We start from the raw sequence: 12,150 nt of genomic DNA on the forward strand, positions 1-12,150 counted from the left end.
AACTTTTTCTGCAAAGGGCCAGATAGTAAATATTTTAGGTTTTATGGGCTATTCAGTCTCTGTTACAACTACTCAACTTTGCTGTTGCCGTGCAAGAGCAGCCATAGCCAACACATGGCTGTGTTCCAGCAAAAGTTTATTTACAAAAACAGGTGGCAAGTCTGATTAAGCCTGTAGGCCAGTTTACGCATTCCAGTTCTAGAGACTCTCTAAATGTTCATCAAATTAAATGGGATCTAACAATATTAGAAACTAAAACCTTCTCCCAGCCCTCAAATGATTCCCTTATCTTATCCTAAGCCTTTAAGACACTACTTGGCAGGCAAATCCACTGTACGTACTCAGTAAACAGTTGTGGAACTGAACTGAATGGGATGAAAATGGGTCCCTGAGGCTGATCTTTGTGCTAAGCTCTTACCCCCAACTCTACCTCAAGAGACTATTGGATCTTAGCTAGATATCCTACCCCAGCATTGACTCCTCACAAATAGACGACTTTTATTTCTCAAAGGAGAAGCCACTCCACCCTGTACCTCCAACCTTTACCTGGCCTTCCTCTCAGGTATGTTATGTTATCAGTATAAAAGCAAAATTACTTGAAAGCAGCAGGCATTAGAAAAAGCTTGCAACTCAAGTGGGCCACAAGTTTCAACCTAAGCAGTGAAAACTGCCTGGCGTTCCAGAGTGTTGTTATACAGCAGTTGTGGGCACTGCTCTAACCTAGATCTTTTTATGTAAGTAGTATACTAGTCAGAAAAATGGGAAAGGGAAAAAGGAGCTTATTGAATTATGAACTTCTTGAGGTCAGGAATGATGTATTATTCCTTTGCCTAGCCAGAATACCTGGCATATAGCAGACTAGGAAATGTTTGTTGAGGAATGAATGAATGAATTTAATGAAGCTAAGTGTCTAGATAACTGTTTGCCAAAACAAACATATTCTTCAAATTCCCTCAAGAATTCCCTTCAGAATCAGTAAGATAGACGGGGAAGTTGGAAACTTTCCACCTGTGAGTGGGGGAACAACCCAGGCCTTACTTTCTCCAGCAGACTCACCATCTTGAGTGTTTGGACTCAGGATTTGGGTTCGGAGCTCCTGCAGGCTAATTCCGAGACAGCTGCAGACCTCCTCAGGGCTGTAGGGCTCTGGGTGAAGGGCATCCTCTGTGATCAACAGCATTTCTTCCAGACTGACCCTGAGTCTGGCCTGTACCTCCTCCAGCCGCAGTACTTTATCCCATGGCAAGCTTTTTGACTTAGCCAGGAGCTGCAAATTCAAACGAGGATGATGGTCAGTTTTCATTTCAGACACTGGCATGTACTGTTTTAATTAGTCCAATTCAACTTTAAGCTGTTTTTCTTGTTCCCTTCAACCTATCCACATTTCCCACCATTGCTTGAAAATGCACACTGGGTTCAGATGTTTGGAATTAAACATGCTTATGTGACACTCACAGGCTAGTTCAGTATTTTTCCTGAAAAAGCTAATCCCCAAGGATTTTTTTTTTTGTCTGCAACCCCTTTCCCTCAGGGCTGTTTCTGTGAATAATTTGTTCTTTTATCTCTATTCAGTTCGTCTCTAATACACCACTGTCTGTAAAGTCTATAGAAAACTACTCAAATCTCACATGACCTGGGTACTGAGGTGGACACTGTATGCCCGATTTCATTAGAGCTCTTCCTGTTTACTACATGCCTCTTTGAAATGGCTAATGAATTTAAGTATCGGGGCGTTTGGAGTAAAGTCCTAGATTTTAAATGAAAACCTCATTGGTGACCTTATGAAAAACCACTTCATTAGGTCGCTTATAGTAGTAGAGCTGTATGTTCCTCCATTCTTGAGAAAGGAGCTTGGCTTCCAATTGCACTGGAGGTACCCCCTCAATCTGATGGAGAGAGTTAAGTACAAACCGAACCTTCATATCCAGGTCCACTCAGGGGAACCCCAACCCCGAATATGTTTCCCTCATTCTCCCCAAACCACTGACTGAGCCCTGCAGAGCAGGTTATAGTCAAAACAAGATGAAAATGTCTCTCATCCTGAAGTCTACACGATTCAATCTCTGGGTGGGAGGACAGCAGGTGCAGACAGTGCAAACAGCAAAAAAGAAGCAAGCAGAAGAAGGGGAACTTCGTCTTCAAGGAAATGTGCATCTGATTTACTCTTCTCTTAAGCTGATGATTTGATTTTCTTTCTCTTGGACAGGAAGCAGGGTTTACCAAAAGACCATTGTACTTTGGTTAGGGCCACTCACTTCTGAAGAATGTTAATAACAGAAGTTCTTATATTCATTAATCCTCTTTTTAAAACTCTGGCTCATACACTTGAAAGGAGTTAATGATTTTAAGGCAGAACTGGGAAAAGAGACAATAGAATTTTATTTTCCTGTTCAGTTATTTCACAAAACATGGTGCCATTTTTAAAGCAAAACACAAGCTAAGACCTTTCTTTTGACTTTGTTCGCTTAACACATTCAGTTAGTATTTATTAACGGTACTGGAGTGATACCTCCACAGACTGATTGGTTCATTCATTCATTTAATTCATTCACTCATAGTCTATGTTCCAATGTATTCCAAAAATAATTTGAGAAAACCTATAAAGATGCGTAAAACAAAAGAAAAAATACAATATATTTATTTTATACAGAAAAAGAGCTGAAGTCAATCATCTCCTGGAATGATGCTTTCTTGAAACACAGATCTAAATCCAACTGAGATAAGCAAGGAAGCTAACAGAAATAACTAACACTTGTGTAGTGGTGTAGGATTTAAAATGTGCTTTTTATTTCTTTCAATCTTTGACAACTCTGTGAGATATGTATTATTACTCTATTTAAGAGATGAGAGTGACTTGCCCAAAGTTACCCAACTAGTAAGAAGGGGAGGTGGAAATTGAACCAGGTCCTGTAACTCTTACCTGCTTCCCCACAGCCACATTCTCAGTGGCATATGACTGATGTCTATGTCATGCCATTCACCTTAGTTCAAATCACCACTCAAGTCTTAAAAATGGATTTCTAAGAACAAGCTAAGTATTTATGTTAGAAGTGAACATTCCAGTGTTTTAAAAACACTTTGATAGATGGGATCTTTCTTAAAAAAGAAGAAGAAAAAGGAAAAACATCAAAGAATGGTCACCAAGTGATGAAGGTGGGCTCTTCCTAAGAACCTTTCAGTCAACAACAGTCTCCAAGCCCCATCCTTGGTTCACTTGAATAACTTACATTGCCTCAGGCACTTGATCCCAGGAAATTGGCCCAGGGATGTGTGGGGAGAAAGTCGGCTGCCTAGGAGGTTGTTTTCAAAGGCAGTCTCCCTGTGTGCTTCCATAGACAGGGGCACTAACACACAGAAGTTCACATTCACTCCAGCAACATCCCAGTTTGCTGTTGGGTCCACTTAGCCCTCTGCTGGAGAGTCCACGCTACCAATTTGGTGTGTATTTCAATTAAGGATGAAATCGACCATATGCCCTCAACAGCTGCACAGCCATGAGCCACTGAGCAGTGCACTACACTGTGGGAGCGAAATGAGAAAGGAGCTTAAGCCTTTGGAAATTTGGCTCAGGAAACAGAAAGATGACTTGCAGATGAGGGAAGTGGGTGGGCAAGATTGCTGCTGCTCGGAGACAGAACTTCATGAGGGAGTTTGCCTCTTATGGCCCTGGTCACCAGCCTACTTCGCATTTGTGAAGCAAGGCCGTGAGTCAGGGCTATGGGTCATTTCGTCACAAGTTCCTTGCTCAGCAGCAGGGTGAGGAAATAGAAGAAAGCAGATCTTTGTTAACATGCACCGTTTTCTTTTCACCACTGCAAACATTAAGTGTTCATATCAGATACCACTTCTGGAAGGTTCCTGTTCCATGCTCTGTAGACAAGAAAGCAGGTAACGAGTGCTCTGTCCACAGTCACGGAATGAGGCAGATTAACAGTGCTAGGACGCCATCTCAGGTTGGTTTCTCTCAGAAGCAGGCCCTGAGACAAGAATTTGTAGGGGAGGGTGAGACCTAGAAGCACTGGTAAAGGAGTGGAAAGTGAGACAGGAAGAGAAGCCCGTGCGAGATGCACTGACGTGGACAGGGGTGGCTGGGCCTGCAGGCCCTCTGGAACCTGTATGTGTGAACCTCAGATGTGTCCGACCCACGGGCAAGAAGGCTGGGACATTTACCCACGAACTCTCACCTGTCATTGGTTGAGGGCTGCTTCTAAGGGTATTAGCTCCCTAGCACTTCCAGGGTACCCAGGTGCAAACTGAGCACTCTCCTGCAGCTAGCAAAAGCCCTCAGTCTGAGAGAGCCGCTGGGGCCTCCAGTAAAAGGGGATGGTGGGAGAACCCCAGACATGGACCCTGACGCAGGAGACTGTCCGAATCCACCTCTCTCAGACTAACTCCTTGCATTTAGCAGGATTAGCAAATCAATGGGAAAAGTAGCGAGTCTCCTCACCAGCTCAGCAAACTTCTAACTCCTTCTCTGAGTTACCTCTAAAAACCATTCATTCAACAAGTTGTTTTCCACACAACAAAAGCAGCTGTGTTTGCTGTTTCTGCTTATATAAATCACACAGACTTATTTTTAAAATTTCAAAAAGTACACAACAGTTTGAAATACAAAAAAATTACAAAGTAAAATAAATCATCTGTAATCACCCCAGTGAGACCACCACCAACTGCTATTTTGATAACCATCCTGTTATACACTTCTTTATGCATACCTACACGCATACAGTTTGGCATAAATAGGATCAGACATAGCTGTTTTTATTGGGGATACTTTTTTTCTTGCTTATCTCCCCCTCATGCCCTTCCAGCTACATAAAGCCATTCCCCAGTGACTTCTGGGTCCTTGTTCCACTCACAGCAATCATGAACACATTCACCACATTAATCTTCCCCAATGTTAGTCATCCCACTGTCTGGTAGTTTTCAGGCCACAGAAGAAATCTGACGAAATGTGCACAACTCTGCCGAATGGATCTCCTACAGTCCTCACTGCACCGTCAGCACAGCCTGTCTTTTTTTCTAAGGCATCCCCAAGCACCATGCTCTGGATCTCATTCACACCTAACTCCTAAAGGGCACAAGGAAAAGAGCAGGGGCAAAGGCAGACCTGGACTCCTGCTCTTACTTAAAACCAGTCACAACCTACCTTGGCTAGAAATTCTCAGTATGAAAAATGGGACACTTAATGGATACTTCACGAGTTCCTGTGAAGATTAAATAAGATAATAATACAAACACCTGGCACCTTGCCTGGCCCAGAGGAGGCAGTCTGTGAGAGTCAAGTTTCCTTCCCTCCCCTCATTCCTCTGCCTCTCTAGCTAGTCCTTTCCCATCTGACATCTTTACCTATCCTTCAAACATATACAGATGTTTCCTGTTTGAAAATTCTTCATTCCTAAAGCTACCGCTCTTCATTTCTCTCTTTCTTTCATTGTCCAACAACTAGAACCAGTGGCTCATAGTCACCACTTCTGGGCCCTCAGTAGCCACTCTAACTATTGAATATGGCCTCCTAAAGCTTCTTCCTTATCTCCGAACTTCTAAAGCCACTGGATTTTTGTCAGTCCTCTTATTCCTTAATGAACCAGGGACGTCTGGCACTCCTCAGTACCTACCTTCATCAAATTCCCTATTTTATTGGCTTCTGTACATTGAATTTTCCTAGTTTCTTTCTCATCTCTCTAGTCTTGACTCCATTTCCACCCACGATCCACCTTCTCCTTTCATTATTTAACTGAAGCCAGCTCCCAAGTTTAACCCCTGGCCTTCTGATCTTCTCTTGCCACATTCTTTCCCTCAGCAAACTGAACTTAACTCTTGGTTTCAACAATTATCTCAAAATATCTGCAGGCTATCCCTAGCTAAGAGTTACATTCCAAGCTCAAATTTCTAACCACTTATAAGAAAATTCCATGGGGAAATTTCATCATCTCCCACTTTCCAGCCACCTTCCATCCTACCTTCTCCAACCCTATCATTGGCAGCACTATGCTTTCCATCCATCATTTCAGCTTAAATTTGCAGCTCTTATTGACTCAACACTTTGCCTTCATTCATGCACATCTGCATGCAGTAAGTGCTTACCAAGTACCTACCACCTTCCAGGCCTAGGCAGACAGCGGTGAATAGAGCATGCATGGCTCCTGACCACATGGAGCTCATAGTCTACCCGAGCAATCAGATGTTAAATAATAATTACACAATGAAGAACTTAATCCAACTGTGATAAACTGTTACAATGGAAAAATACAGGATGTGGTAGGAGCATATAAAAGGACGTTTAGCATAATGGCAGTGAGGAGGGTAGTAAGGGAAAACTTCCTCAAAGTAATGGTTCTTACACCAAAATGAAGACAGAAACCCAATGATAGAGAGCCTTATACACGAACATTTACTGGGTCCAGTCATAGCTTCTCTCATTTCCCTCCCTTTTTATCCCATCCTCACTGACACTCTAAGACCTACTTCTCTTCAACTAAGGCAAAAAAGTTCTTGCGGCCAGATTAATATTTCTAGAATATCTTGCTAACAACGCTAGTGGCTCCCCATTGCTTCCAGAACCAAGCCTGGGTGATCCTTCGCACAACACTGAAGGCCCTGCCACAGTCTGGTTCCACTAAACACATCAATCTTATTCCCCAATACGTGCATCCTCTGCCCTGCAGCTTGGACTCGCCATTCTGGGAATACCCCACACTACATCTTGGCAGAGTGCACTCTACTAAATCAACAGGCCGAGTGAAATTGGCCACATTCTTGGGATTTGGTTTTCCTCCATTCAAATTCAAGAAAACTGCCAATGCCCTGAGAATATTATGCCCACTTCTCACATTCTATCACCAGTCTGAAAATAAGTTCCATATTGACCACTAAGTGATGAGAGCTAAAAAACTGGGTGAGTGATGGCCCCTGACCAGACAGGCTCGGTTAAGAACCACACTGTAAATTTTCCTTTAAGTGTCAAAAGACCACATGAAACTCTCTCCTTCATTGCTCCACATGTTGCCACAAGGAGCTCAGGGTATGCAAGAAGCAACAGCATTTCTCTTCGCTTTTTGACTTCCCATAACACTTAGCGACATCACACATTTTATCCCTCGATATAATTAAGGGATTGTCTCTTTTATCATTTGTTTTATAAAGATAAAATATTTCCGGAAAAATTTAAGGCACTGAAATGTGTAAAATATGAAAAATTTTGTGCTCATTAAAGATTTCTGTCCACTTTAATTTAAGAACATAAAAATGTTCTTCACTTAAAAGTATCATTTACGCAAGTAATAATCATAAATCTCTATTGAATTTGCTTTAAAATGTTTTTAATTTTAGTTCAAATGGCTCTACAAGACTCTGACTTTTAGTGAATTTGCATCAATTAGGTTTTTGGAAGCTGTTGGAAGAGAGGAAAGAGGAGAGAGAGACAGAGAGGGAGAGAAAGATTTGAGAACAGAAGAAACTATCAACATTAAAACAAAGAAAAATCATCTTTATTGGTTTAGTGTACTTCCCCCTGCTAAGTAGATACAAAAGGTACTCATTTTCAAAAAAGGAGCTTGAAGAGACAGAAGGAGAGGAACAATACATGTTATTCATTACGATTTTGCCATGTGGAGCCCTATCTAATCAGTCTCATTTTCAAAACTATCCTGATGAGTCATTTCTCTACTGACACTTCATTTTTATGGTCTGAAAACAGAAGGTTTTGTCCAGATTAAAACAAGCTTCTTTACCTTTTCACTTCCTGATTTAATGAGCCCATTTCCAAACAAAAATTATGTTCATTCACATGTTGCTGAAAATGGAAGAATGGAACCACATTGTAAGGAAAATATGCTTAGCAGAATTCCAGCCTGTGTTCCTAGGCAAAAGCATATTCTTAATATCAAGATGTATGTGTGCAGCCCATAGTGCAGTTTTATCTTTATTCCCCTTTTATACGTAACCTTGGATTCTAGTAATTTGCAGCAACACGATTTAGAAAACATTCTCCGTCTTGATAAAATCTTCCACTTATCTTTCATCTAATGTTTAAAAAAGAGAAAAATTCAGAGTATTTAAAACAATGTGTTTTATCTACACCACTTGGGAGGAGTGTGTGGCAAAAAGCTGAATTCAGATGCCAATTTCACTGACCAAAATACCTCTAAACATATATGGAGTAACATGGTTAAACTCAGAAGACGGCCTCCAGAACAGGCGGCCCTGCAGGGGATAAAGGTTTTCAGCTACTATTGCTTCCAGCAGAGATGCCCTTTTTTAAGTTAACTCTCAAAAGACATTCCCCCATCCTGACAACTTTCACTACCGAGAGGATATCCAATTTCGTGATGAGACTTTGAAAACATGTTGTGTATGTTTGAGGTCTTCTCAGGAAGGCAAAACTTACTCATTGATTTCAAAATAAAAAGTCAACAGAAATAAGCCCTCAAACAAATAAGACACTAATTTCTTCCATCTCCTGAAAGAGGAAGTTTGTCTTAAAGGAAAAAAAAGGTCCCTGAAGGCTTGGTATTGAAAAGTTTACTATACTACTACTTCCCATCTACGCACTGATCAGACACTGTGAAGAGTTTAGTATTAAAACATTTCCTTTATGTAATTTTTAGAAATTATCTGAATGAGCCAATTCCAAATTTAAAACATTTAAATCAATGTTTAAAACAAACATTTAAATCAATGAATTTAAAAAAATGTTTAACGCCAAAATTTTCCAAAAAAAAAACTTGTATTTTTCTAACTCGTCATAACTCTCCCCAGCTTCAAACTTCTGAGGGACAAAGAGAAAAGTCAGTCGCAAAGGATAGCTACGCCTCAGACATCTGCAAGGTAGCTAGTGTAGTGCTGGGAACACAATAGGAACTTGTAAAAAATTGTGAAACTGAGCAAAATAAATACAACAGGGCAGGTAACGCATGGAGTAGTCACTCATTTACTCAACAAATATTTGCCCTGTGCTTCCTTTGGCCTAAGCACTATGCCAGGCATTAGGGACGTGAGAGTTAAGATGGACATAGTCTTGGCTCTGAGGTAAAATCAAGTCAGAAAAAGGGGACAGACATCAAATAGTTGTGATAAGTACCATAGCAAAGACATGTAAGTGCTGCGAAATATGAAGGGAGCCCTACCTTAGCCTGGGAGTAAGGAAGTCAAGGAAGGCTTCCCTGAGGGACATTTAGGCTGAGACTTCAAAGAGGGCCAGGGGAAGAATGTTCTGGGTATGTGCAAAGCCCCTGAGGTGAGAACCAGCATCATGGCTGGAGTATAACGGGAGCGGGGGATGCTAAGAGAGGAAGAGGATGAAGTGCACTGGCATCGGATCTTGCTGGGCTCTCCAGGCGGTAAGAAGGACTTTTTACTTTATTCCAATGAAATGGAAAGCTTTTGAAAGGTGTTCAGCAGGGGAATTAAATTATCTGATCACATTTGAATTTTTAAGCCATCACTCTGTTATCTGAAGAATGACTGGAAGAAAACAGTGGAGCTCCTGACCCAGAATCCATTCCCCAGCTCCCAGCCTCAGTTCTCTCCACCTTTCTAGTCATATCATGTGCCATTCTGGATCCTCTATAACATTTAATTCTGTGTCACTTTTTAAAGCACCTGATTACATACCACCTATTCACATACTAAACATTTCCTATTTCATATCCCCCTAACTTTAACTCTTTACTCTACTCCCTACTCTCTCTATTCTTATGTCCAGTAGCCTTCCGCATATCTTCATGCTGCTAAGTGTACAGCACGTACTCAATGAATACTTCCTAAGCAGATTTAAAGCTTGACTGGCAAGGGTCTTCTAAACTGTGGAATAGAGAACTGCCAAGACTCCCTTCCGGTTTGGGCTTCCTTAGTAGACATGTATGTAGAAGTCTTCGGGGCACATGGGAGTTATACCAAGTCTGTATTTTGGAGTGACTAGTGATAGCTCAATACAAAAATGGTGGATCTGAGAGAACCAAGGGTTGAGGCTGCCATCACTTTTGTTGAGGAAACAAAGTCACCTCTCGTCAATTGCCTCCAACTGTCTTTCTCCACCCATAGACCTAACCTATAGCATGTGCTTCAAAGATATAAGCCTTCCTCTTCTCCCCATTGCCACCCTAGAAGACTCAACTGTGAAGTTCGTATAGCTAGAGGTTTCAGGGCACACATATAGATTTATTTGTCTACAGAGTTTGGAATCAGATTGTTCTGCACCCAAAGACCTTCAGTTAGAATGTTGCTGCAGCCAGATGTTGCCCTAAATTTTAGAGAAAGAGACAAAGTAATAGGGAACAAAGAAAAAAAGGACAAGGAAAGCCTGTTTCAAGTTTCACTAGTTTGCCAAGTTCATACCTTTGCAGCCAGCCGACACTCCATCACCCTGATATTGAAATGCGATGTTGCTGCCTTATTCATTTCCACACAACTGTGGGCAATCACAAACACTGCTCCACTTGGGAGTTTCACATCAGTTGCCCTCAGAGGACTAAATTCTATCAACTTGGCCTATTGGAAGAAAAATTACAGGTGAGATATAATGTATTAGAATTCAGAAAATTTTTAATCATTTATGCATTTATTTACCTTAGTAAAATTTTTCCCCAAAATACATTCATTCATTCATTCAAATATTATTTATTGACTTCCAGGTACCGTACTGGGCACTGGAGATACAACAGTGAAAAAGACAGACATTGTCCTTGCCCTCACAGAGCTTATATTCTAGTGGGAAAGGCCGTCAAGTAGACAAATACATTTCCAGTTTGTAAGTGTTACAATAGTACAAAGGACAGGGTGTTATATAGACACATAGTTAAAGCACCTGGTCAGATATAACCTAGTGTAGACTTCTTTGAAAAAAGGGAAATCTACACTGAGTCTTAAAGGATGAGCAAGAGTAGGGCAGACAGAGGGTTTCCGTACCCAAACAGGATGTCAATAAGAGGAAAGAGCATATGCAAGTTCAGAGGCTAAAAACTACGTGGAGTGTTAATAGAGCTTTGGAAATTGAAATTTGGCTAGAGCTCAGAGTTCAAGGGGTGAGGAGTGGTGAGAGGGTAGGATGGAGGGGTAAAGCAGGGGCTAGATCATGAAGTGCTTTGGAAGCCCAAAGAATTTGGACTTCATTCAGACTCTATAGCTAATTTACATTAACTTCAGGACTATTGGCATCATGTCTGCTTGTCAGGTCTCATCCAAAACACCCAGAGTATTTTCTTAGCACTAAACCAAATTTCCTCATGCCTCATGTCTTTGGTTTAGGGGAATCAACAACAAATATTCTTAATAAGAAGAAAAACAGGTATTCTTGGAAAATAACCAAGCCTGTAGAAATCTGATGAAAAACTAAGAAAAGATTTTAAAGAAATTCCTGCTTTTCTTTTGGAAATGGGCAGTTTATGGGTAACAACCAAAACCTCTACTCTGCCTAAGGGAGTTGATAGTCAAGGGGAAGTGGTATCCAGCTAAGGAATTCATTCCTGGCTTCCTGTCAACATTCTTTTCGCCACCACTGAAGCCCCAAAAATGTTGACAGAGAAAAATGATACAAAAGACTAAATCATAAAAAAGAGGGGTTGTGAATATATGTGGTAAGAGAACTAACATTTGGGTTTAAAACCAACAAGAGATTATGAAAATGCCATGAGATGAAGAGATTTGGGACAAGAACGGGAAAGGAGGTACCAATAACCAGGGAGTTGAGAAATCTCATCTTAACAATGAAGAGAAGTAGAAGGGGGAAAAAACTAGACACAAGAGAAAAACAGACTTGAGGTATGATTCTGGAAGCTTAAGGGAGAGGTGATCAACATGAAACAGAATAAGTGAATTGGTGGTAAGCCTTGAATTGAAAGCAGTTGAGAAATATCATCCTACAACAGAGCCTAATAGAACAGGCTGCCTAGAACCAGGCATGCTGGGGACCTCATAGCCTTCCTCTGTGTGAACTTTCCCCAGTTGGCATTTCTGAATAGCTCAATGCCACCTACAGTTCCTTCTTCTGCAAGAAATGATATGGACTGGTCCATCCCTCCTCCTTCAGTGCCAATATAACGCTCGCTCTTGGTGCAGATTTCTGCAAGTTCCACCTGGAAAAGTAAAAATTGATTTGCACTGTGAGTACAGCCAATCTATTTCTCATTCATTTCTTACTTCGGACATGAC

At 41.2% G+C, this 12,150-nt stretch overlaps 1 protein-coding gene across 5 annotated transcripts in view; it reads right to left on the bottom strand.

Moving 5' to 3' along the window:
- GALK2 (galactokinase 2) overlaps positions 1-12,150 on the bottom strand; it is a 119,407-nt gene that overhangs the window by 33,105 nt on the left and 74,152 nt on the right. For 4 of the 5 annotated variants that reach the window (XR_011426647.1, XM_001499722.6, XM_014733659.3 and 1 more), the window contains exons 6-8: positions 11,976-12,074; positions 10,339-10,491; positions 1,057-1,267 (exon numbers count right to left, since the gene is read on the bottom strand). Coding sequence is in view for 4 of the 5 variants with exons in the window: in XM_001499722.6 (XP_001499772.5) it covers positions 1,057-1,267; positions 10,339-10,491; positions 11,976-12,074 (463 nt within the window). In the remaining variant the exon portion in view is untranslated. The remainder of the gene's footprint in view (positions 1-1,056; positions 1,268-10,338; positions 10,492-11,975; positions 12,075-12,150) is intronic. The other variant, XM_070236870.1, reaches the window with a different exon arrangement.

This window comes from Equus caballus, chromosome 1 (assembly GCF_041296265.1).
Source record: "Equus caballus isolate H_3958 breed thoroughbred chromosome 1, TB-T2T, whole genome shotgun sequence".
Classification (NCBI taxonomy): Eukaryota; Metazoa; Chordata; class Mammalia; order Perissodactyla; family Equidae; genus Equus; species Equus caballus.